This window comes from Anomalospiza imberbis, chromosome 2 (genome assembly GCF_031753505.1).
Source record: "Anomalospiza imberbis isolate Cuckoo-Finch-1a 21T00152 chromosome 2, ASM3175350v1, whole genome shotgun sequence".
In the NCBI taxonomy this organism is placed as follows: domain Eukaryota; kingdom Metazoa; phylum Chordata; class Aves; order Passeriformes; family Viduidae; genus Anomalospiza; species Anomalospiza imberbis.
Window position 1 is genome coordinate 98,144,395 of NC_089682.1, and position 26,029 is coordinate 98,170,423.

The following is a 26,029-nucleotide window of genomic DNA, read 5'->3' on the forward strand; positions in this document are numbered from 1 at the left end:
CACAATCTCAGATTTAGTGTAAGGCAAGTATGACAAACTTCAAGCAGAATTAGTTCAAGACTAAACCCCCAAATGTATACAGGCATCACACTTATTCTTCATTATTTCTGGAGATTCCCAAGATGCACATTTAATTCCAATTCAGTTTTGGCTTGTGTATTTCTGACATACAAGAAGGATCTTGAATGGGCTCCTACTGCACATTTACAATGAACTAAGTTCATTGTAAATGCTAAGTTTGTGAAGTTAAGTGAACTTAGCATTAAGTGAACTTAGTATTAAGTTAATGCTAAGTTTGGTGAAGTTCTTACTCTGGTTGTTGCAATGCACCTCACGGGTGATCTGTACTCTTCTTCCATTTTGGTCAGAGCTATGATGGTTTCAGCAATAGCATTCTTTGTCACACGTGACCAAGCTTCTGACAGATGACCCTGTTAAAGAGGAAACTCAATTTATCACAGCTTTTATTAATATTAAGAGCAACAAAAATTGTAATTAGAACAGCTACAAAACATTAAGTTAGTACCTCAAGTTAGAACAGAAAAAGAGGAAATTGGGGATGGCTGATAAATTAGGTATTTTCACAGAATTATTTATGTTGGAAGGGATCTTCAAGATCATCTAGTTCCAACCCTTTGCCATGGGTATGGACACCTTCCACTAGACCAGGTTCCTCAAAGTCCCATCCAACCTGGCCTTGATTTTCGAATCAGATAGAACTGGCAAAAATTAGCCGTCAAATACTGAGGTGACTTATTGAGGTTGTTTCTGAACAACTACTGGAATAATTAACTTAGAAGAGGTAGAGGGCATATGATTTGAAGAACAGAAAGTCCTTTTCCTACAGTGTCCCCCACCCCTTCTGGAGAAATAAAGATGCAGAGCTGGAGCATGGATAAGTGACTGTGACCAGCACACAGATCACAGTGGGTTCCTAGAAAAATTAGCTTCACATGCCTAGCTCAGCCTCCTGAATAGACTCCACAGTTCCTGTATTAAAAAGAAATAAAGAGGCGTACACAGCAAACATCAGAATCACAGCACACTTTCCAATCTTTAACATTCTGAGCCTATGGCACTGACTTATACCCTCAAGTTTCTGATTCAGAGGCTGCTGCACCTTTCAATTATTACTGATATCTCTAAAGTTCTAAACTTCATGCTAAAAGTGACACATAATTGAGATTCACTGGACTCTAAAAAGGAAGCTATAGTGACTCACTCAGATACAGGTATCTACACATCGCAAATGGTGAAAATGTTATGTGAAAGGAATCACATTTATAACTCTTATGAAGAGGATAGTTAGACTGATGCCACCCTGCTGATAATTAGCAACTCTAAAAAACTTCAAAAAAGTTTTCTAACACAGACAGACTTTAATTGTAACTCTTATCAATTATGAGATTCTAAAATCTTGTAGTCAGAATCAGAGAGAACTCCCATCCAGCTCCAGCAACTTTGAGAAGGAACCTCCTTGAAACAGTGAATGGTTTAGAAAATAGGACTTCTGTTCTGAAGATAATGAAAAACCTTTCAAAGGCTATTCAGAGAGGAAAATCTGGGTCATTTAGAGCATCTCAGTGAAATAGGTGCAGAATTAAGGAAAACAAAAACAACCTCCTAACTAAATTCATTTTCCAGAAACATATACAGAACATTTTTTTCTTTTGCCAATATTGTTTCTGGAAAATAGCTGATTCACTTTTTATCAATTTTTCTGCCAAGAAAAGGTCTGAAGCAGAACTATGGAAAATTTAAGCCCAGATAAATAAAGTAATAAGTAACTATAAGTGTAGATTTCAGTGACTGAAAAAAGTCAATCTCAACCAGAAAATACATACAGTAAGTCTACATAAAGTTACATGAAAACAATGCTGTTATTTTACTTCACAAATAAGTTTTACTTTTCAACTGAAGTTCTGAGTGCTCAAGATTAAAAAATTAAACTTTAAAGTTAATAATGTTAGAAAATGACCCACAATTACTGTTTATCTCTTAAATTTCTAGTATAAACAACTTTTAAAAAGCTTATTTCAAAACTGGATTTCTGTTTTGCAGAATCAGAACTCAGTTGCTACTGCTTTTAACCCTAGACTCTATCCAGAAAACTGTATGGGGTTTTTTTTTCTTGAGGCCAATTCACACTTAACAGCTCAATCTGATTCTAACTGTAACAAAAGTAATAAAAAAATGTATTTTTCATTATTAGAAATATTTGCATATCATCCACATTTAAAGGCTAGAAACTCACTGCTGCCATGTCTTTAATGAGCTTAATGATGATCTCTGAAATCTGGGTAGGTGTTGACCCTTTCATCCACCAATGACTTTCACCTCGCCGAATATAGCTGCAAAAGATAAACAGTAATAGATAAAATAAACTCAAATAGTTAGTATTTGTCAAAATCCAGCACAAAGAAATAGTGTACATACTCAGCATACAGTAGGCTGTAGTTTGTTACATATTTTTAAACAAACCTGGAATTGAAGATCATTGGAAGTGTGACTGTAGTAACTCCTTTGCCTGCAGTAGTGCCAGCTGTCCCTGTGATAGTAGTTCCTTTGGCTTTTAGCTGTACGGTGAGAGCTTTGGCAATGCATCCCAAAAACATGTCCAAGATACCTAATTTGTTCCAGTCTCCTTTTTCTGTTGAGTGAATTATATCACTTATATCTGCTGGTGGCAGAGACTTCACCCCTATAATACTTGCCAGGCGACTGGGGGTTACCTCGGGCAAAACACGCCTCAGTAATGATGTTACCTGGAGAAAAAAAAACAGAACACCACAGTTCTTACCAAGGCAGCTGGAGTTTTCAAGCAAAATCACAGAGTTCTTCTTCACTATTTATTTCAGTTCGACAGAGTCAATCTAATAGCTGTACTTAATTACTCCTGTAAGAAATCCTGCAGTATTTCTATCTTATGATGAAGTGTTTATTAATGTAAGCAGCAAGACAAGGCCAAAGAGTCTAAACCTGATCTCACTCAAACAATACTTAAGTCTCCACATACCAACAAAATTATGTTTTGTACTGGACTTAGGGTAAGAGTGATACAGATGTTTGTACAACTTTGATTTGCTTGCATGGCACCCACTTCACATGCATTATTGAGATGTCAGAAACTGTGGTAGAACTGTGAGAGACACTTTAGACTTCTAGAAACAAAGTACTTGCCTGAGGTACGGAGAATTATAATACTTTTTTCCAGCACCTTTGTTTTTCCTTTTGATAGTCCAACTGGACTTTTTTGCTGTGTCAATAGCTCTGGACCCAACAAGAGTTGTCTTGAAATGATATAACCTTACCAACTGGTGAAACTGGGGTTGAAATTGCACATATCATGCAAAGTTCGGTCCAAATCAGCATGAAAGCTGATGAAAGCTTAAGGACTTAACATTCCATATGTAATTTTGCAAGCCCTCAATGATCTCTTGAAAAGCTACTGCATATCTGCAATGTATCACTACTAAGTATCTGCCTCCAAGTTGAGCTCAAAAATTGTAAAAGGAAGAAAAAAAGAGTATGAGACAAAAACTTCTGCAAAGAAACTTTTAATCCACCTGAAGAAGGCACAGCACCTAGCAACAAAATAGTGCTTTAATTGTACTAATGCAAATATTTTATATGTTTATATATTATTAACATTATTAAACATCTGTATACGTGGTTATACATTATGTGCATATAACTACATATACACTCGGACAACACTCAAATTCAGAAAGAAACAGATATTAAAACTCATCCTGAGGATACCAAGAGTAGAAAGGAGCTGTCTAGTTCCACACTACTACACTTAGAGCCTGAGTGTAAGACACAGATACTAAGGACTCATGCCATAACAGACTCTGGTAATTAAAAAATTCTCATCTTGCCTACACAGGCTACATGGGCATTATATTCACATAACAGGAAATACTGAAAACCACTGTGCTGTTCATCTGACAGACATTTCTACCACGCTCTAATCATTAAAAAAAAGAAGCACCCTGAAACCTGGCACTTCAATTCCCAAAAGAAATTCCGTACTTCTTTCAAGCACATGATTTTAGGATTCTGAAGACACTTTTCCAGCAATACCAAGACATTGGAGGAGCGGTCAGCACTGACCTGCCTCTGCACCCTGGGAGAAGCTGTGTGTAGCAGGGAGAAGAGGTCCTGGAGCAGAGTGAGCTGCTGGGCCAGGTACTGGCGGCCCACGTTGGAGCCGCTGAGCGCCAGGACCATGGAGAGCAGCTCGAAGCAGTAGGCGTCCGAGGAGGCGTCCTCGTCGCTGGGCTGCGAGTTGGCGTTCTCCTTGCTGGAGATGGCGTGCTCCCACTCCTCACGCACGCGCGTCGCCTCCATCCGTATGGCCTGCACGATGTGGGCACACACCTGCCAAACAGAAGCCAAATGCACAGCAGCTCTTAAACACTTTTAGCAAGTGCAAAATGTTGTGGTTGAGATACCTTCACAAATATGGTTAAAATAGGAAACCTGTGAAATTTGGCCTGCATTTAAGTTACTTTTTAGCATAAATTCAAATGAAGAATAGAATGTTGAATTTGCTCATCATCGTTCTAGAAAATTTAATTGAAATTACTTTTTATTTTATTTCAGATCCTGCCTTTTAATTTACTTTTTGCATAGAATTCAGGCCAAAAAATCCACTCCACATAAACCACCTAAGAAATACATTTACTCAACACACACAAGTAAAAAGTACTTATTAAAATAGTCTCTTGTTCAGTTTAATAATCAGAAAGCTTAGAAAAATTTTAGGAACAACAACATGGTAAAAGGCATTTTTAGGAGACCACTATGTTTGCTGAGTGACAGAAGAGTAGATTCTGCTTAACTTACTAAACCAAAAAATTTTAAAATTAATCAACAGCTCTACTGCTGTAAAAATCTTCATAGCAATATACACGGAAATTGAGCTTATTTCTTACAAGATACCAATATTTAATCCTCAAACAATTTCAAAAGGAACAAACCTGTTTCTGCAAATTTGTCAGTTTGCTCCGGCTGAATATGATCCCTACCATGTGCTCCTTCAGGTCTGCATCTGATGTTGCCTTCATAAAAAGCATATTTAACATTAGATCAAAAGTTTCGAGAACACTTCCTAATTACTGCAGCAATTAACATGCAATGTATCAACAAACTGTTTTATAAGTTAGTAGCTTTTTTCACAGGAAGGTATATAACCAAGATCAATTTAACTACGCTTAATAAGTATCTCTTCAATGTATTAACTTTCTCTTTGTAAGAAGAATTGAAGCATCAAAGGAAATAATAGGCAAAACAAGTGGAGTGCAGTTTCTACATACTTTTCCTCTACATATTAACAGAGCCTCTCTTGAGGCAAAAGATAATGGCCAGGACTTTCAGGCTGACCATTACTACAGGTGTTAAGTACTTCTATAATTGTAGGCATCATTAGCATCACCATTCCTATAGTGTTTCCATTAAATGCATACGCCTCAGTTATCATTTACTTAAAAAAAGACACTATGGTTCACTATTAAAAATACACTATGATATATTAAAAATAAGCAATTGTGACATTTTACTTCTGTTTTCGTCTAAAAATTAAGCACCATAAGAAATGAACAAATACTGAAAATCATCCTGGCTAATTATTTTCAGCAAAGTATTATTGATAGAATACAAATAAATACATTGTGTACTTTTTCTTCTCCTTCAGGGGATGACAACAGTGCTTTTTCTTCTTGTTCTGGGGTTGGCTCAGCATCTCCAGAGATAAGTTTTCCAAATACCTGGAAGAAAGACAATGATAATTAGCGTATCTCAAAGATAAACTTGGTGCAGATGTGACATTTTCCATTAAAACATAAAGCACTTAAAGTCTACAATTCATAATAACTTTCACTGTATAACACATCATTAAAATCCCACCTGGGATGTTATAAGTCGGAATACTCGCAGTGTCTCAGATTCACAGTTTCTTTGTTGAGCCACACTTGCAGAAATCTGGCCTGCTATTTTAATGCTTTCACCATCCTTCCATCCAAGAATTTTTACTTGTCGAACTCTTAGTGTGTTCTCTGGACCCTTCAATTCAATTTTGATGATGTGATTATCACCCCCAGGAAGCTCACTTGTTACCCAGCCAATATGTCTTGAATCCAAGTCTACCTATTAAAGAGGAATATAAAGGTGGAAACTGACATTACATCAAACAAAAAGTCACTTATCATCATATATATCACTATAACAAATACTGTGCTTGTAATGAAAATCTCAACCTAAGCAGTAAGACATATGTTTAATTAAAAAAATATTCAACCCTCTGAGTTCAGATTAAAAAGTGACATTTAGCCATTTATGTTTTATCTGTTTTAAACCTGATAAGAAACAGTGGCCTATCTCTAATCCTCAAAGCAAAAGTTCATATATTAAAGAAACAACTCTAAAAACTAATATTTGGTCACTACTTTTATGAAAAAAGAAAAAACCAGCCTCTATAATTTAACTGAAAATATGACACACAATTATAATTTCATACATTATTTCATCATTATTCACACAAACCCCTGCCAAAGAAATTGTTACTCTGTGGAAGTCAGGATTTGCTACACTTACACCAAGACATGCAGGACTTAACTGTAAAAAAGGGAGATGAACTGTACCAAATTAAGTGTATTTTAAAATAAATACTATTTTAAAAAAAGAACATAAATAATGCTATATGGAATCATATAGTTCATATGAAACTGCAGTGTCACTACTGGAAACCAAGCACTGATAGGCTGCAGTGCCTCACATCACTACTCAGAGAAACCCAAGCCCTGAGCCAAGCGAGCCCTCTCTCCTATCCACGGGCTCATTTATAATCAAGCTAATATTTGTTCTTTCCCATTTCTACATTAATTCTCAGTGTCTGCATTGACAATGTGCTGCAGCAGACAATGCTAACTTTTTTTTTAATACCATGAGACAGGATACAGTATGTGGGTGTGCTGGAAGGTAAAAAACTGTTGGGAAAACGTCAGAGCAAAGGAGGAAGCAAAGCTGAGTCAGTTCCTGCCTGTCTTCTGGGAGATTTTTTGGGAAACCTTCTTCAGCTGAAAGGATAAGTTGCCATATAGTAATCAAAACTAAATTAATCTAAGGAACATTTTACATAACCCTGTTCTGTTTCAGTAGAAAAGTAAAAGCTTGATCAACAGGCAGTATACAAAACTGAATTCTATCATTACTAAAACAGTATTTTGCAAGGCTTATTATGATGTCTGGTATTTGCAGAGTAATTTATCTACTGTAAAAAATGGAAATTATTTGCTCAGAAAAATCTCTGGTATGTGCACAAAATATGACAGCAATTTTTCTATGTCAACTGGTAAAATGTTTACCTGCTTTATTCTGCAGAGATCTTCTACTGCCTTGCCAGTTAGGAAGGTCATGGAGGTCACTTTGTTCTGCAACAAACAAGCAAAATAAGAATGCAAAACTTCAACTGAGACAGTTCTGACTACTTCTTCTGTATTAAGAGTGCACATACATAAAGGAGAAAAATTGCTTCATTACAAAAAAAAACCCCTGTGATCAAAAGCACGGACAAACAATTCCAAAATACAGCTCTCTGACACAGTCTGCTCTTTGTATTAAAAGCTGTAGTCGAAATACAGATATATAAGTAACATTACTGTACAGATCAATAAAAAAGAATATAAAAAGTCTAGAAAATTTGGATTTTATGACAGCTCCTTATTTCAATGCTTCTGCAGAAACCATGAGCAAGAAAAGTAACTTAAAATATTTAAATGATTGAAAATGTGTATGAAATAGAACATGCCACTAGGAATTAAGTTTCCTAGTTTCAGTTTTATGCAACTGCAAATTCAGACAGATTGGTCTGATCATAACAGTTCATGCTTTCTAAATCACAGGACTTAGAAACTTCACTTTGAAATGTGAACTTCTGCATTAGAATTACCAACTGACAAAGAAAATAGTGCTTCTTCACTGATAAACACATACAGCTTGGTCTATGCACCTTGAATGAGAGAGAGTTCTATTTTCCTCTTACCCCAAGATCTCTGGAATTGTCTACATGAACGCAAACGTAACGTGCATTGATTCCTTTTACACAGTTGATTGTGATGTTTTTAGTTTTGTTTTTGTCCTCATCTCCCGACTCCCAGAACGTTTCTGTAGACCCATCTGTTAAACTACCAATCATGGCAGGTCGGCTTGATGTTTTAATGTCAACAATGCTGGTTAGGTCTTTCAGACAAACGACTATACACAGTTCCTGTGAAAACAAACGGGAATTTTTAAAATACTTGAGAGTAAGCCCAAATAGAGTAATGATTTACAATTTTTAAAACCACACAGACATTTCTGTTTTGATGAATGTGCTCTCCAAGAAATTTGTCCTTTATTGATTCAAAATAGTCATTCCTTTAAGCCAAAGGAAACATAAATAGCTAAGAGTGGAATATATTAGCAAATGCCTAAATATATTAGTAAATGGAAGAAAAAACTTCAAAAATATTAAACAGAAGTATTAATTTTCATCAGAATAACGGAAGGAAAAAGATGTAAGCAAAGAATAACTGGAAGTATGCAATATTTAAAATTTAACCAACTCCAAGATATTCCCCAAAAACTTCACTTACAAACAAGCACACACAAGCACTGCTCCAAAACTTAGGTTTGAGTGAAATACAGGCTAAGGGTCAATATTTGAACCTCTAAAACCAAATATGAGAGCCTAAATAGCAGGGACAAGTTCCTAAATTGAGATATGCTCAAGGAAATATAACACTGCAATAAGGAATCTTTTAATTTAAAGAGAATCATCATCGGAAGTACAGATTGATCACAAATGATCTCTGCTTCTGAGCCAGAGCTGTAATACTTGCCTGATTCATGACTTCAAAACCAGACTGAACGCTGATGCTAAAACTCTCTTCGCTATCTCCATCATCAGATTTAGACAAAATATTGTTGATATGATGAAAAACATTGCTCTGGTGCAGGAACTGGTGATCAGATTGTTTGAATTTAAGACTCCAGCACCTGAAAACATGTTTAGTTGACTTAGAAATTTTGAATGTTGGCAAAAGACATCACTTACCCATGAAAACATTAATCACGTTTTTGTTTCTCAAAGTATTTTCTATAAACATGTAACTTCAAATTTTGCAGGATCTCAAGTGTTTCTAGTGCAGCATTTTGAAAAAAGCAGGAATAAACTTATCTCAGAATTTTAGTAGTAAACACAACCATTATTACTCATTGTCTTTGAGACAAATACACAGAAAAAAATCTTAAAGTTTAAAGATAGTATCCAAGTGACAGATTTCTGAGCAAAGGGCACTAAAAATCCATGCACATACACAGAGATCCTTCCGTATTATTCTGTTAGATGTTTTCTTTTTCATAGTGGACACAATATAGAATTTAAAAGAAAGTACATTCCTCTCTACAAAGCCTTTTATACTATTATTTATATGTATAAACACTTAACTGTCTTCTATATATCTCCTTCCTAGTGGTAAGGATAGACGTGCTCCTTCTTGTACAAAGTTTTCTATTTACATTGCAAAATCTTTTAACCTGTAATTCTACAACATTTCCAGCCTTTTCAAGAATTTTCTTGATTTGTGCTTACCTTAAGGCCATTTGCTGTAATGCACTACCACTGGGAAGAGACATCATAAGATCAGAGATTGTCTGAAGAAGGCGATGGAAAGTGTGGGGTAAGGGGTGAGCAGCCTCCCCAGCGATCACTATATCCGACAGAGGGTGTTCACACACTCGTGTGTCTTTCTCCTACACAGCAAAGCAATTTGTGTATTATCAGACTTTCTGAGACAAAAGATTAAGTAAATAAATTATGCCAGAGAATTTTTACAGTAAGTTACACATGAGCCTCAAACAGGGAATTTGGGAAGTGTATTGTATACTGCCACATATTTTCCATGATTTAAAGATGTGAAACATTATATGGCAATAATTTGAAAACAAAGAAACAAACCAGGAATAAATAACATATTCCAGCAGTTGAAACCAACTTTATCTGAGCAGCAAAATCCACCCATAGCAAACTCGATAACTAAGCTGATGTTATCAGTTGCTGCATTTCATTAGAGCTGTGAAAACAATAACTCTTAGTTTAGGTGCGTCAGTATCAGAAAAGCAGTGTACCAGGTTACACTGCTGAAAAGACTAATTTCAGAACAACTAATTTCAAAACTGGATTAGATATGAAGTGATAAAGATTATTCTGAGTTATTGACAACACTAGCATAATTTTTTTTGAGCTGTTCATTGTGGACATGATAATGTTTTGAATCAGAGCTAAGTCTAGAAGAGATTATATGAAACTATCTTTTGGAAGTATGAGATGTTAGACTATACCATTTTCAGAACTATAGGTTTTTCTTAAATCATCAGATTAAGTATACCCAGTGCACAAATATTTACTTACTTAGTTATTTATATACACATACACAGCAGTACTTAAGTTAACTATGTGTTTTTATAATTAACTATGGACTTTTCTTAGAACACTGAAAGACATAGTAAACCAAACCACAAAGCTTTTCTAAAAATATTTTCTCTTCTCTCTCGTCACTGGGCAAAGGAAGAATAAAAAGCTAATGGTTATTTTTTTAATAGATTAGCAATGTGCTTGCACATTTTTTACTTTCCTATTTCCCAAGAATACTAAAAAATAATGCTTTAGAAGACCTCGTGATTCATCAGCACATAGAGAGTGATGATTCAAAAGAAAAATTAATCTATGTCTACAAAATGAATTCAAGTACAATTTAAGGTTTTGTTTCACAGAGGGAGGATTAAGGAATTTGGTTTTTTCACATGGAAGCATTTCTAATTGGCATACAAAATCACTTACTTGTTCTGCATTTTCTTTATTTGATTTATTTTCTTCATCCTCTTCTTCTTCAGGCTCTACAGGTGCAGGAGTCAGGGAAGCCACAAAATGCCATAAAATATCATGAAGAGAAGTTGTTTGAATGACATTACAAAGAAGCCAGTTGAAGGCCTAAAACAAATTACATACAAGGAGTTACCAACTGGTTAAGCAAACCTGGAGTAAAACCATTTCCTAAACCATTTATTGAAGGAGGTGCACTGATGATTTGGACAGACAAATAATAATGCAAAAGTCTTCAAGTAAGTTGTTATTGCTCTGTAGCTGAAACAGTTTATTAAAATGACAATTATATTACAGCAAACATGGTATAATCTTAAAAAAAATTTCCAAGGCAGAATTTACAACCACCTTATTTTAATCCCACAAAAGCCATCAGTACATGAATACCTCCATGGCAAAGACTCTGCAAGCAGATTTCCGTAAGGCTTGTTTCATCGCTATTTCAAGTCCTTCCAGATCATGATGCTGGATTACAAATGCCAATACTGGCCACTGGAAATTTCTCTCTCCTTTGGAAAGAGAGCTGTGGGCGGAGATTAACCGAGAAAGTTCAGGAGATGGATGTCTCAGGAGAGAGGACCCCACTTCTATTCAAAAGCATAAAAATATGCATACATTAGATTCCTTGTGCATTTCAATTTTATAGCCACAGTAAAAATGAAAAGTAATAAAGCACTTTCAGAATTGATTTTTCTGAGCAAAAACCACATTAAAAAAGCAATACAGAAAAATGATGTTTCAACTGAGAAAGAAAATACCACCTTAACTTTTAAATCAGGCACAGAAGATTCACCACAAATTTTAGAATTACAGTAAATTCTAATCCAATTTTAGATTAATTCTGTGCTGATTACCAAACACCTAATGCTTGCTGGTATTTTGTTTTATAACTAAAAAGTCACTACAAGTTTTTATTAAAAATATATTTGCCTACATTTCCAAGAAGAATTGCAAATCCTTGAATAATTTTTCCCTGCTTCTGATATCTGTGCTCTTACCTGCATCTCCACTGTTGACTCGTCTCCTGGGGATTGCTTTTACACGTGCTGGCAAAATTGAGTGCTGTTTGTCATATTCTGATGCAACAACTGAGTATGATCTTTGAAAGACTGTGCGCTTTGCAAGATCTGTATCTGTGATTGGACTGGTTTCCAAACTACGAAGAAATCAGTGAAGTAATACACCCATTAACAAGTGTACAGAGTGTATCTGAACTATACACCAATAATTAATAAGGATACATGCAATTCATAATCACAATGTTACTACTGCATGAAACTTTGTCTTATGTACCTAAGAACTGTTTAAATGCTGGAAAAGAAGGAGCACATATTAGAAATACACATGGAGAAAAAGCATGCAAGTGCTTTATAAACAAATGTAATGATGAACATGAGTTCCAAGAATTTAGGTATTTCTTTTAGAGAAATACATACATTCAGATCATGCCTAATTTGAAGTTTCAGACCAAACTTCTCCTGAGAATGCATGTGAAAACATCTATGAAGTGAATTTTTAATACGCAAGCCAACTGAAATTTAGAACTTTACGTGAAGTAATAGTTTCTAACATCATTCGCCTTAAAGTCAAATTTGAATTGCTAGAGCTATACCTCTGACATGTTTTATTCCTTACCTTCAGTGGACTTCTTACAGTCTGCAGAAGGACTCCCAGCTTATGCTGTCCCTATAGGCCTCAGGAGACCATGGTGTCCACAGTTTTAATAAAGGAATATACCAATACGATGCACTCTTAAGGAGTTTTGTTAGAAAAGTTCTATTTCTGAAAAGACTACATTATAGATTGTAGTATTCCAATAAACTATCTGTGCAGTTGGTATGAAATACAACAAATTGAGATAAAAACAGATTAAAAGCAAATTTTCTCCTGCATTACATCCTCACTATTATATGAGGAATCACTGACATCTGAAAACACGGAGCATCTAAGAAGATTCTGGACAATTATTAATAGTAAGAGCCATTTTTTCTCTGGTGAAACAAAAATTTTTATACCTGCTTGAATTAGATCACAGTAAACATAACATGACAAGAAAGTGGCTTAACCTGACAGAAACCATCTAGCACTCTGGGTCCCAGACAGCATTGTTATTTCTTCAGTGACATTTATATGCCCCACAGAACAAAGCAGCAACCTCTGCTTTGAAAAGTGTAATGTAATAAAATTTCCTCCTGTTCAAACTTCCCTTCAAATAAAATCCTGAAAGGAGAACAGCTGCTTCCTTTCAAAAAGCCCATTAATCTGCACTCAATCAGTTGTGGTAAAGAACAGATATAGAGTAAAAAAAAACCTGCTACATTTTCAAAGAGTTTGCAGCAGTTTCAGTCCTTGGATTATTGATCTTTAGATCACTTTTTCCGTTCTGCAGATTCTGGAGAATTTTTCTCTATGGGGAAATAAGCAGACCTGAACTAGAGGCTATGGATAAATTTCCCTGTATGCTAAGAGTCCTTACCAACTGAACAATTTTTTTTTGTATTTGGGTTGTAAACCCAGTATCTTTCTAGAGAGAAGTAATTGAAGTACAGTAAAAAGTTTCAGTTCTGATTTGTATATTCCCTGCATATTTACATATTCAAACATATTTCACTGCTAACAGTTGAAAATATACCTGATACGCTATGATTCACTGAAAATTTCCTAACTACAGCTTCATATGCTTTTAGCTTTTAGGCTGCCATTTCAGAAACTGATCTAATCCTTTAGCTTCTTAACTGCAGCAATGTTTTCATTTTTTTTTTTTAATTGGTGTTATGCTACTGCTTTGACATTTTTATGTAGTACCTAGAATTACAAGGAAGTACCTTGGGGGCATAGATTTCATGTTACTCTCTGGCTCTTCAAAGACATTCGGGCTTGCGTCAGGAGTAACGGAGATGTACGGTGCAGGTACTGAAGTTGAACGCAAGTATCTCATCTCATCCTGGAACAGGTTGTCATCCTGGTACCCAACAAAATTTTCATGATGATGTCTACACCAAATGAGATTTTAAAATTAGGATTAAATATTAAAACTTGCTGAAACACACATATACACATAAACACTTTGCCAGCCAGTGCCATTCACGTACTCTTCACCTATTAATGCTTTTAAGCTGGTTGTGAGTTTGAAGTGTTCATGGAAGATACAGTGGCATTCTCAAAAACAGGTAGTGGGGATTACCCTTTTCTATCTTCTAGTATTTTCATCAGGTATTTCCAGAATCTATTTTAGGTCCAGAAGTCTACCCAACATACATGAGACACTACAGTGAAATTTACTTAGAATTACTAAGAAAGCACAAGTCTTCGGTCTCCTTTTTACAATTTTTAACTGTGAAGAGGACAAAGTAGCACATATGTCTGCTATTAACACATCAAGTTAAACTGTTTGGGAAATTCTGAATTCTTTGGACAGAAACTGAACTGTTATAAAATATTCAGCATCTGAGAGCTACTTAAGGCATACTACTGTAGTAGAAAATACAATCTAAAAGACTGAACAAGATCATGGATCAAAACAGAAGGAAAAAACAATGAAGAATATGGAAAATATGTCTTTCTCTATGTAAGCTTTAGTTTACACATACATTTTTATCCAATACTCTACATAAATGAACGTTAAAATCAATATCATACACATCCTTTAATTACCTTGCTAATGTCTGCAGATAGAGACATGGCATCTTGATGGGGAAGTCTTCAGAAATTCCTTCTTTGAGACTGGGAAGTTGAGATTGGAATGCTTTTGCAGGGTTATAGCAGAGGATACTGGGCTCAGCAGCACTACTCAGTGACAGTAAATACAGTGCATTGGCTTTAATCACTTGATGAGCTTCCATAGTTGGCAAGGCACGAGGTGTCTTAACTTGCATTGGTTTTCTCCTAGATTGTTTAATCTAGATAAATTTAAATACGGCATAATTAAATTCACCACAGGAAAACCTGGCAACCTAGCTCATAATACAGCTGCTTAATTCTATCTGTTGCAAAATACCTTCTATGACAAAACACATTTCTATTCTTTGCAAACATTTAATGAACAGCTGATAGTTTAGACATTTGCCTCAGGATTACTTTTGTGTGCAAAAAGTTTCAAAAAGTTTAGTTTAAAAAAAGTTGAATTAGCATCATTAACAACAACATATTTGCATACTTTGAGCAAGATTTTGCAATTAGTCCTTGAAAACCAGTACAAGAAAAACACCTTTTGTACTATTCCCATCCAAAACTACTCTAGTGGCATCTTGTATGCAAACATCTGGATCATTAAAGAAACTAGAATGTGAAGTTAAAACAGCACTCATTTTAGCAAACAAATAAAACCATTCAAAATTAAATAAACTGACAGATACTTAACAAAATTATTACATTCAATCCTGTGGTTATATTGGGATAAAAAATAGAATTACTTTAAAAATTTGAGAACACTGTCATCTGAAGGGAAGAAAACCAGTCAGAAGCCAGCAAAGTTTCTATTTCATGATTTTAAACCTAACAATGAGGATAAGATGATATTCCCAAATTATCAAATTCCAAATTTCTTAAATTAGCCCTTCTTTTCAAGTTGTGAACACAGCACTATTAAGCAGATAGAAAGTTAAAGGTATGAGCTGAAAATACCTTCTCTCTTGCTGCTGCTTGCTTTTCACGGAGATACTTTTCTCTGCATCGATCGCACACCAAATACCACGTGCTCCCTCCAATGCCACCGTCACCACAATTCCCAGCCCATCCTCCACAGAAGTGCCCAATGCTGTTGTAACCTTGGCCACCTGCATAGCGCCCACAACCTACATGGGGGAAAGGTGAGAACATCTGATTTCAAAAGCAGGATTCTTATTCTATTATTTATTGCTGTAAAAGAGGGAGGAAGAGGGGAGAAAGGAAGATGCTTGTCTTTTCCTGGCCTAATTTTCTACTTTTCTGTATGTCTAAATTGGTTACAAAACAAGGTTCTTGTCCATTCTTGTCCATGTGTCCCACCAGTGTCTAAAGAATACAAATGCACTACAAATGTAAGTTTTCAAGTTTTGTAAAGAACTTGTCTGAAGCATGAAGAGCTCCCTATTCAGACAGCTAAGTTATGGTTAAGGTCAGTATTTTAAGTTAGCCAACAATATCTGTAATTTAACAAACACAAAAATCTCGCCTCCTAGCTAACAAAGCTTAAGAGGGAACGGAGGGTATTCTTTTGTTGATTAGAGTTTCTCAGAAAGATTCAGAACTTTAACTTTGCACACACAGAGCTAAAATAAAAGCACAGACCAACAAGTACATCAAAAATATTGAGTCACTGATACCCAGTACTGACACAGCAGACAGACGTTTCCTACTCTTCACAGCAGGAGAGTAATAGAAAACTTCTGTCAATGTAGAAACTCTAACCAACCAATCTCATTTTTTATTTTCAATATTCTCAACACAGTTTCAAATCCTAACATGTAAAACATGGCATGTTTTTGAAGAGCTACTGTAAAGTCAGAGCATTATTTTGACTTTGTTTCAAACAACTTTGAAACTTTAGATCCCCAACTACTTAAAATTATACACAAATATGTGCAACTGATCTGTATGCAAGCATAACTTTTAATTTAGTGTATATAACAGAAAGCATAGCGCTGACATTTTCGTAACAGCAACTAACACCAAAGCATGTGTGTGAAATATACTTTATGGATGGACAGGGGAATTAAAAACATGGAGTCTTACCTGGATGAGCTTGTCTCATGTGGTAAGTCACTGGATATGGGTGGGATTCTCCACACAACTCACAGATGGTATCTTTTTCAGGTCCTCCCACTGCAAGCTGGGCCATCTCACCAAAAAGATTTCCTCTTGGCCTAGCCTCAACCTTTTCTTTTTTCTTTTTCTCCTTTTTGGCTTTCTTGTTATCTTTGTCACTTTCCTTCTTCTTTAACACTGCACAAGAACCAGGACTTGGAAAAATCATGTTTTGGGAAGCTGCTTTAATAGTTGCTAAAGAAATATCTTCCCAGAAAGCTACTAAGTGCTGCAGTGTTAATGGAAGAGGAGACTTGGATTTCATTGTGTGATGACTGGATGTTTCAAAGGAGGTAGTTTCAGTTTTTCCATCCTCACACTTTTCATGCAGAGGTGGTTCTTTTAACATTGAGAGGACTTTGTTTTTATTGATGCTACCCATTTTAGATATATCTGGTCCGTGAGGTGAGATGTTGAACATGTTAAGAGCAGACGATATTTCCAATGAATGTCTGTTTTTCAACTTGGTTTCTTTTTCTTCTGCAGGTTGTTGAGTAAGACTGCTTCGTATGGGTGCATGTTCTTTGGACAGTTCTGGATTAAACTTCAAAAAAGACGAGCATGCCATGGCATCATGAACTATTCCTTCATGCCAAAGAAATGCGGCAAATACGGCTCGAGCACATTCTGCAACAGAAGGTGACATTGCTTGCTTGGCAGGCTCTATGGGCTTTGATCCATCTCCTTTGAAAAGGAAGTTAGATTTTTCCTTTTTGGGTCTTGTGTGCCTGCCAGCACATTTACGGCTCACTTTTGGAGATGCTCTCATGTCTTGCTCATCCTTCAGTGGTGCTTTTCCAATGCTGAAATGAACTTTATTAGAACTATCATCCACACTTCTGAATTCGGTGTTGTCTTCACAGGTGGTATCTGTTATGCTGTCAGTCTTTAAAGTACTCGAAGTACAGACTTCAACTACTTCACTGTGAAGATTTTCTTGTACGACATGAGGGGAAGGAGCTCTATTTTCAGTTTCTGGCGCAGGTTTTCCATCTTTTGCAGTAATTTTTGGTTTGGGTGAAGTGGACCTCCCCCTTAAGGGTTCTGTTAGTGGCACTTTCTTTTTACGAAGGGTGTCTGGATCTAACGTATAAGAATCTGATTTGGAGCGTTCTCGAGGAGGATCAAGCTTTGTTTTTACAGGGGATGAAGGTTTCTGAGGTAGAGTTTTGTCATTGGGTGACGAGGATCGTGGAGAACTAGCACCAGATCTAATGCCTGTAAGTGTCTTTGTCTTTGGAGAAGATGACCGGGTTCCTGGCCCTGGAGATTCAGCTCTCAGACCAGGAGTTGTTCTTCCATCAGTTTTTAGCGTTTGCAAAGTGTTATGATTTGGCGACAAAGACCTGCTGTGCGAGTCTGAGCGTAACTTTGCAGCGTCTGATTTCAGCATCAGGCACTCACTGGCTGATAAGCCATCAGTATTTCTGGGCTTCTTCTGCTCGGCAGCAGCTCTGTTCATTCGCACATCAAGCTTGGGTGACCTGCAGTCAGCTCTGTGCTTTGATGCCATGTCTGATTTTCCTGCTGGAGAAATCGGTCTAGCAGCTCCTGTGAAATTCATTCGGTCACCTGTATAATATTTCATAATTGAATTGTTACATGTTGACAGTGACGCCCTTAATAGTACAAAACAAAGACTGAAGGCCTGAACACAAGGTAAGTATCAAACACATGCTTCTGTTCACATCAAAATGAAAGGAAACATGAAGGGATCTTTTTCCCCTAGAATACTTTTGATACATTTCTTTTCCCAAAGATACACAGAAACAAGTGTTAGGAAGTTTTGACAGAGAAAACACTACTATGGAGGTATCAAAAGGCACAGTTCACTCTTTCTACAAGACACTAGTAAAGGAAGCACAATTTACATCCTTAGGTGAAACTCCAGGAGTTAAATAAGTTTACCACAGTTGCAACTGAAACCAGGGACTATTTATCTATTATCTCAATGTGTGACAGGCTGACTACAACAGGAGACTTGCACACAGATCAAATGTATTGCCAGATTCATTTTCTTCAATGCTCAAAAGCCAGGAATTGTAGGAAGTAAACACTGTTAGTAAGGCAAATTGGGCAAGAGGCTTGCAAATATGCTCAAAATGACTCAAATAGATTATCTATGGAATCTACTTTTTAAAGTCCAAAATCTACCACATGTTCTGCTACCAAAACACTTAAACCCCCCTCCAAAACAACAAACCCACTTTTTTCAACCACTAAGTTAAATGACCAACTCTGGTCAACAATGTCCTCCTACTTTGATGCACTAATCTATTGTTCCTATGCACACTGACTTTGTACATATATTAATCTACAGAACTGTAAGACTAAAAGAACTATAAGAACTACAGGTAGCTTAGTACAAGTACACACAAAACAAGTATATGCAAAAAGCAGCTCATTAAGGCAATTTGCTTCTGATACTTCGGTGAACCAAGTCTCTCTTGTAGAATTGCATTTTGAAAATTAATCCAAGCAATATGGAAATTATTGGCAAGCAATGCAGCAGTTAATACAGCTGTCTCTCCATAAATCCTTACTGCAAAATCTTGAATGCAGAGTTAAATAATTTTGATTTTAACGGGTTTTCATTAGTCAAACATGAGAAGTATTTCTCTAGTAAGCCTGCAGAATTAGGACACGGTACTTAGGGATATTTTACTTTTCTAGATATTAAAAGGTTATTTGCATTTGTCTGGGCATATTTTTGAGAAAGCAACTATTTGTTAAAAATAAATTTTAAATTCATCAGAGTATTGGCAAATTTAAGCCCTGATTTCTAAGGGGAATAGGATAGACAGTCACCTTTTATTTAGTACCTTCAGTATAAGAAGATGTGAAATCAGTATCTATGTTCTTATGCATTATAGGTTCTGAAGAAACTTCATGCAGTTCTCAATCATCAACCCTTACCTCTACCCTAGAAAATATATAGATGCAATTTTTTCCTACTATTATCTCTCCTAATATAAAAAAAACACCAAGAAAAATTTAGAAAAATTTTGAGCAAAATTTAGCAACCAAGATGCTTCCTCAGGTTACAAAAAATATTATTTATTTGTTATTTCCGTATTTAAATACCTTACAATAAATTAACAACAGGAAAATAGTGAAGGTAATGAATTATATTGGAATATTTAACAAGCCTGAAAGTTAGACTCTTTTTCAGCCTTCCCAAGACATGGCAGAAGTTCATACTTTTCTGAGCAGAGAAGAAATATTGTGTCTATAATCAAGAATAATACATCAAATGTAAGCAATAGAATATAATAAGAACATTGCAAGTATTTATCATCCTAATAAATTTTGAGAGTCTAATCTGTCTTATTTTTACAAGTTCTATAATTGTTTTTCTCTTGGAAGGGGGAGGGTGGAATAGAAAGGCAAGAAATAACATGGTACATAGTGGTTTATAAAATGACTATTCTTGCTAAAATATGGAAATATCAGTCCAAGCATTTCAACTGCTCCAGCTTAGTTATTCACCAGTTTTACTGATGAGCTATTTTGAGATGCTTATTTTGTGATAAATTCTGAAATGCAAACTGGAATTACTTTTATACACATTTTTCCCAGTCTGCCAGATGAGAAAATACTTTAGATTGAACGCTTTACAGAATGCCTCATAAACAAGAAAAAAAAAAGTGAAAAATGACAATCATTTTAAAGGACATTTAACACTTCAAGCCATTCAGCAAAGTATCAAATTCAAAGTACATGCATGATTAGCAAATACCAATGAGGAAAACATTCCAGAACAAAACTGCTTATGAAAGGCATAGCCTAACAATGGCTTCCAACAACAAAAGTATCTTGTTTTTTTTTTTTTTTTAAGGGTTTGGATTTGCACATATAGAGATAAATAATCTTAAGCAGCATTACAGAGTATCAGCACAAAAAGAAAAATCTCCCAAAGGAAAAACTGCATAAAACAGCAAGCTGCTCTGTCTGTATGCAAAAAAAAAAAAATTCCCAGATTTTATTTACTGTTTCTCCTTATACACTTTGTTTGCCTATTGTTTGAAAACAACTGTAATTAGACTAACAGTCACTCTCCATTTTACAAAGCAGAGACAGCTAGATTGTGTATCATGAAGTTGCTGCAACTCAGGAAGGCAACACTGAATGATTACATCAGATGAGCTCCCATAATATTTGCTTTCAAAACACTATTTTCTTACACGAATGAAATGAAAATGAATAGAAGGGGAAAGAAAACCAAACCCAAAACAGTTTGCAGGTAAAAAATCTGAATAACCTTGCTATGTTGGCATGCATACCCACCCTTCAGTTTGTGAGAGAGAGATGAAATAGCAGAGGCAGGCCCAGCTACATCACTAGTTTTGTAAATACGCTCACGAGAAGCAAGGCAGCAGGATGGAGTTTCTAGTGGAAAACAGTTGCACAGAAGCAGCACAGATTCAATGGAAAAGCAGCAAAGATAAAAACAAGCATTTCAAATGATATGCATCTTCTTTGTAATGTATTGAGTGTTTGGATTCCTACATTAGTTATAAATGACAGACAACAGCTTGTAGTAGAATGTAGTAGACCAGCTTCCTTGATCTAAAAAAGCTGCAATTTCAATCTTAGTTTCTAGGATCTAAAAATGTAATATACGGGGGCTAGCCAATGACATTTATGGCTTATTATAAAAACCAGCAGTGTCTAGTTTTGAACTGAACCTGTGTTTGAGATGTTAACATTTAATCTGTAAATTCAGAAATTCATTATTTAGAACTTCAATATGGCTTTCCAGATGATCAATTTACACATTCTTTAGTGAAAATTAGAGAACAACTAATTTAGTTTTGGAGTCTTTTAATCTCTGGAAAGAATGAAAAAAAAATACATTAAACAAACCAAAACTCTGTTTTCAAAAGTGATTGCACCTCAATAATGTAATGTTTTGAAAAACTTCACTTATGTAATGTGGAGTTCCTCAATACAAGAAACATAACTAGCAGTAGATGAATGCCTACCAAACAGTATATAGATTAAAAAAAAACCAAACCTGTATCAGCTCTTAAAAATAATTTTGATTTAAGAAAAATTCTGATGTCATCCAAGATAATTTCAGTAGAGTCAACTGACACCAAATCTGTTAGAAGTACAAGTCTACAAAAATGAATCTTGGAGAGAAATAACAGGGACTTTTCATTTCAGACTATAAGTCAATTTTTAAATTTTTCCTGGTTTTAATTTTAAGTCCTATTCCTTCCTTTGGGGAAAAAAAAAAGGAAAATTCTTACTGAAGTAATAATTGTAAAGAAAATGTGTATATTAGAAGATACTGTTTTCGATACATCCTTTTGTACAAAAGGAGTAGGGCAGTTGTATTGAAAATAAATTATTTCAATTCCTACACTGTTTAAAACATGTTTTTGTTCTGGTACTACATTTACCAAGTTGCACACATCAACTTACCAAACCTGCTATCTTATGCAGGCTTGCAATACTTTATTGCAATACCTTCTCATGCAATGAGCTATGGCTCTAGAAACCCTACAATGAGAAGGTGTCCATACATTTGAAGTAAGAATTTAATTCTTTAAAAAAGAAATTAATCCTTGATTTCTCAACACTATATTAACACAGATTTAACACCATTTTTATCTACAAATGATTTGGAGAGATCCAATAGCAGCTACATAGCTTCTGAGCAACAGGATGTCACTCAGTCAATTTTTAAACCCTCGAAGCACAAAACAGCAGTAGCAGCAAACCTAAAAATGTCAATTTGATACACCAGCATCCCACCCTATGAATAATTAAAGGAAAATCTTTACAAAATCCACTTTCATGAATGTACATTTATACTTCATTCTTTCACTGTCTCTGAGAACACTAACATTTTATAATACTGTAACCTAGCACTGAATGATTTCAGGAGACTGTGGGTCCAACAGTATGACAATCTATGTATATCCAGGATAACTGGACAGCCTCAGGGACCAACATTTTGATCAGGACTCCCTCTTACTGAAACATCCTCAAAGACTACAAAGACTTGAAATACAAGGCAGGAAAGGCTGTCTCATGAACCATTCAAATGTGACAACATGCCTTTAGTCAGCCTCTTTCCTTCAACATGGAAACAGCTCCAGCTTGAAAAGCTACCCAATACGGAGACATAAGAGGCAATTCAATTTCTATGGCAGGATGCAGTGCCTACTTCCTCGGAGGAAACCTAGGAAGCAAGACATACCACTAACTGGTTCATGTGAGTCTCCTTTAAACAAACCCTGTAACAATCATGTAAAATGGAGTTAAGGTCAAGTTCCTTCTGAAATGCCAGTGCTTTTCTGCATCACGATGAAGGAAAGCACTGACCTGCCTTTGCTGTGCTGCCTAAGCAATGGATGCCTCTTAAAAACCATGTATTCTTTTTTCACTCGCTTTTACTGACATGGAAACTACAACACAGGGGTTAGCTGAATTTCCTCAAGCATTGCAATCAATATATCCTTCATCACCTCCTGAAAATGCCAAATGCCATACTAACAGCAGGACTAGGACTTGCTTTAGAAATTATTTTTCCATTAATCAAAGAATGCAATGAAGTTAAAAAAAATTTGAATATTAAAAAATAAAAATGTATTTAGTATGGTTAAAGTAGGGGTATGAGTGAATGAATTACAGCAAAAGCTGAAATATGGTATAATGAGAAAAATATTGGCAATATTCTATACCAGTGGTGGGGTTTGGAACACTAACACTTGAGCTACTTAAGTCTATTAACTGAAAGAAGTGCTCCTGTGCTGGAAAGGTAGATTAAAAAAATAATTTTATGTTCTTCTAATTTTTAACTACAACTTTTGAAGATGTGATATGAGAAAATTAGTTCTAATAAAAACACCTGACACAATTTGTACTCTTCCTCCAACCTTTACCATACCAGCCCTCCAAGGATGGTTTTGGATTGACCTGGCCAAATGTATGTTTCATACGTAGCCTTGCCTATGGAACCTGAAAAGCCTAGGTTATGACACCATTTAATTTAGCTCAAATTTTCAGGAATGATGCCTTGGCAATATTCAGCATCTAAAAAAACCAATTAGACCAGTTGTCATTGGTTTAACTGACGATTAAATCACACACAGAAGAGATCACCATGCCTGGCTGAGAAGATTCTCTCCCGTCAATTTACTACAAACACTACCAAGAAGCACATCTTATGTGCTCCATATGTGTGCTGGTCTTTTGTGCCCCCTCTAGTTTTAGAAAATGCAGAGAGACGCACTGTGGTTCTAAATGCAATTCCACCAGCAGCTAAAGTAAGAAAGGAACAAAATCAAAAAGAAACTGATCACACAATACTGAAAGGATGTATTGAGGAACTCCTGACAAGAATGGCAGGAGCTGAGGATGGATGGCTGGACTGCAGCTCTGCAGCATGGACTGGAAAGAAAGCAGCCTGACAGAATGCTGTATTGAACAGCAGCTCAGCACTGCAGCTTCTGCCTAGACCACGAAGCAGTACCTGAAGCAAGCTGTCAGAACTGCATTGGAGGAAGGTTAACATATTGTAAGTCATGGGGGCCCAAAGCTTTTTAGCCCAGAAATCCAGTCCTCATTTGCAGTGTCAACTCAGGGGTGAGGAAACATGGCGTAAAGGTCTAACACTGGTGACTGCAAAGTCTCACACTTCCCTCCTTAACTTCAGAGCTTAACAGCCGATCATCAAATTTTGGTAACTGATGCTGGACAACATGCCAAGATCCTGATACCCACACTGGCCACATCTAAAGAGATTTATGACCTAGCACATATTGCTGAAGGTTGAGAAATAAGATCTTCCACGACCCTCTAGGCTTCCACACTTCCCCTACACTCAGAATTCAGACAGAAATTTGAGTCTTCTATATATACTCTTATAACAAAGTTCATTGACAAATAAATCAAGCAACCAGTAATAATCTTGTGTGTATGGGCGTTTGCAGTCACAAGCAAATCTGTTACTGAGATCTTACAAGCTTCTCAGAAGCAAGCATAAGCAGGCTGCAGCAATTACAGCCTGTTTTGGTCAAATATCCAAGGAAGAAACATAAATAAACTTATGACCTTATTGGAAAAAAAAATCTTGCTGAGGCTCCAAATCAATACAACTGTACCTGTACTCCAAGGTAGGTTTTGCCAGCTCTTCTACCTTTTCTGAACTTTCAGTTGCACACGAGACTGACAAAGAATTAAAATAAATGGCAAGAGTACCTTAATTTTGCCTGTCTCTGTGAAAAAGAAAACAATCTCTTGTATAACTATGTCTGAAAACTAACAAAGGAAATAAACATGACAGAACAATCAGCCCTTCACGGAGTTCTTGCAAATAACACAAAACTGAGTAACAGAGTTTCCCTTTTGTTTTTTCTAATATCCCTTCTGCAACAAATTCTTTGATATAACAGAGTGCTGTTGTTACTCATTTATGATGTGAAAGGAGTAACAGAGACACTTTCTATTTCTTCCAGCACCATATCTCAGGAGGTGACTGTCCTAAACTGTAGTGTTTCTGAAATAAAATAACCAGACACACTGCTGAAGGATAAAAGGTTGTGACAAGATGCTTCTTTCTTTCTTAAGTGAATTTGCAAACCAAATCTCAAGGACAGAAAAATCTCATGAAAAACCAGCTACCTACAAACACTTCTAAGGAAAACTATAATCTGTCACCAGCACAAAGTATGTTTATATCAGATCAAGATTTATCTTCCTATTATAAAAATCTAAATTAAGGAAAGAATTCTAGAGGACATTCAGCAGGATCCTTGCTTTCCTCAGAATTATGCCAAACCAAATTTCTCCCCAAGGGTAGAGATATCTGAGGAAGAACAGAAAATGTAAACAGTAGACTGAACTATTTAGGCTGACTTGCAATCAAGACTGGCATTTGGTACATAACATCTGCAGACAGGGAAATCTAGGCTGGCACATCTTCTTTCAACTATTAGACTATCATTAGTCCATTTAATAAAACAGTATATTGACTATAAACATTCATTTTAATTTTAAAATCTAACTTTACTGCAGGAAGCACTTAAGAATGGAGCACATAATTGGAAACTAAAACTAAGCATGTGTAGGGCAAAAATTCAGTTGACTTGACATGGACTCTTTAAGATATGTTGTTTAGTGGATTCGACTTTTAATTACCTGTTTAGTAACAGGAGGCTATAAATGATTTAGAAGCAATCAATAAAATTTGATACTTAAAATGAGTTTCTGTAACAGTTTTAATATCACTGCATAAAACTATTAACTGAACAAGTATATTGATATAGTCTTACAGGCATCCCTGACAATATGCTGAATTCAGATGAA

At 35.8% G+C, this 26,029-nt stretch overlaps 1 protein-coding gene across 19 annotated transcripts in view; it reads right to left on the reverse strand.

The window, feature by feature from the left end:
* Positions 1 to 26,029, reverse strand: part of MYCBP2 (MYC binding protein 2) — a 174,040-nt gene that overhangs the window by 12,118 nt on the left and 135,893 nt on the right. For 12 of the 19 annotated variants that reach the window (XM_068182394.1, XM_068182389.1, XM_068182405.1 and 9 more), the window contains 19 exons: positions 20,996 to 21,097; positions 16,637 to 18,280; positions 15,548 to 15,717; positions 14,579 to 14,823; positions 13,750 to 13,917; positions 11,923 to 12,080; positions 11,312 to 11,511; positions 10,883 to 11,032; positions 9,635 to 9,795; positions 8,883 to 9,039; positions 8,045 to 8,269; positions 7,368 to 7,433; positions 5,911 to 6,150; positions 5,673 to 5,771; positions 4,986 to 5,066; positions 4,117 to 4,383; positions 2,482 to 2,765; positions 2,255 to 2,351; positions 312 to 431 (listed from right to left, as the gene is read on the reverse strand). In XM_068182394.1, coding sequence (XP_068038495.1) covers positions 312 to 431; positions 2,255 to 2,351; positions 2,482 to 2,765; positions 4,117 to 4,383; positions 4,986 to 5,066; positions 5,673 to 5,771; positions 5,911 to 6,150; positions 7,368 to 7,433; positions 8,045 to 8,269; positions 8,883 to 9,039; positions 9,635 to 9,795; positions 10,883 to 11,032; positions 11,312 to 11,511; positions 11,923 to 12,080; positions 13,750 to 13,917; positions 14,579 to 14,823; positions 15,548 to 15,717; positions 16,637 to 18,280; positions 20,996 to 21,097 — 4,634 coding nt within the window. The remainder of the gene's footprint in view (positions 1 to 311; positions 432 to 2,254; positions 2,352 to 2,481; positions 2,766 to 4,116; positions 4,384 to 4,985; positions 5,067 to 5,672; positions 5,772 to 5,910; positions 6,151 to 7,367; positions 7,434 to 8,044; positions 8,270 to 8,882; positions 9,040 to 9,634; positions 9,796 to 10,882; positions 11,033 to 11,311; positions 11,512 to 11,922; positions 12,081 to 13,749; positions 13,918 to 14,578; positions 14,824 to 15,547; positions 15,718 to 16,636; positions 18,281 to 20,995; positions 21,098 to 26,029) is intronic. The other 7 variants (XM_068182403.1, XM_068182393.1, XM_068182396.1 and 4 more) reach the window with 3 other exon arrangements.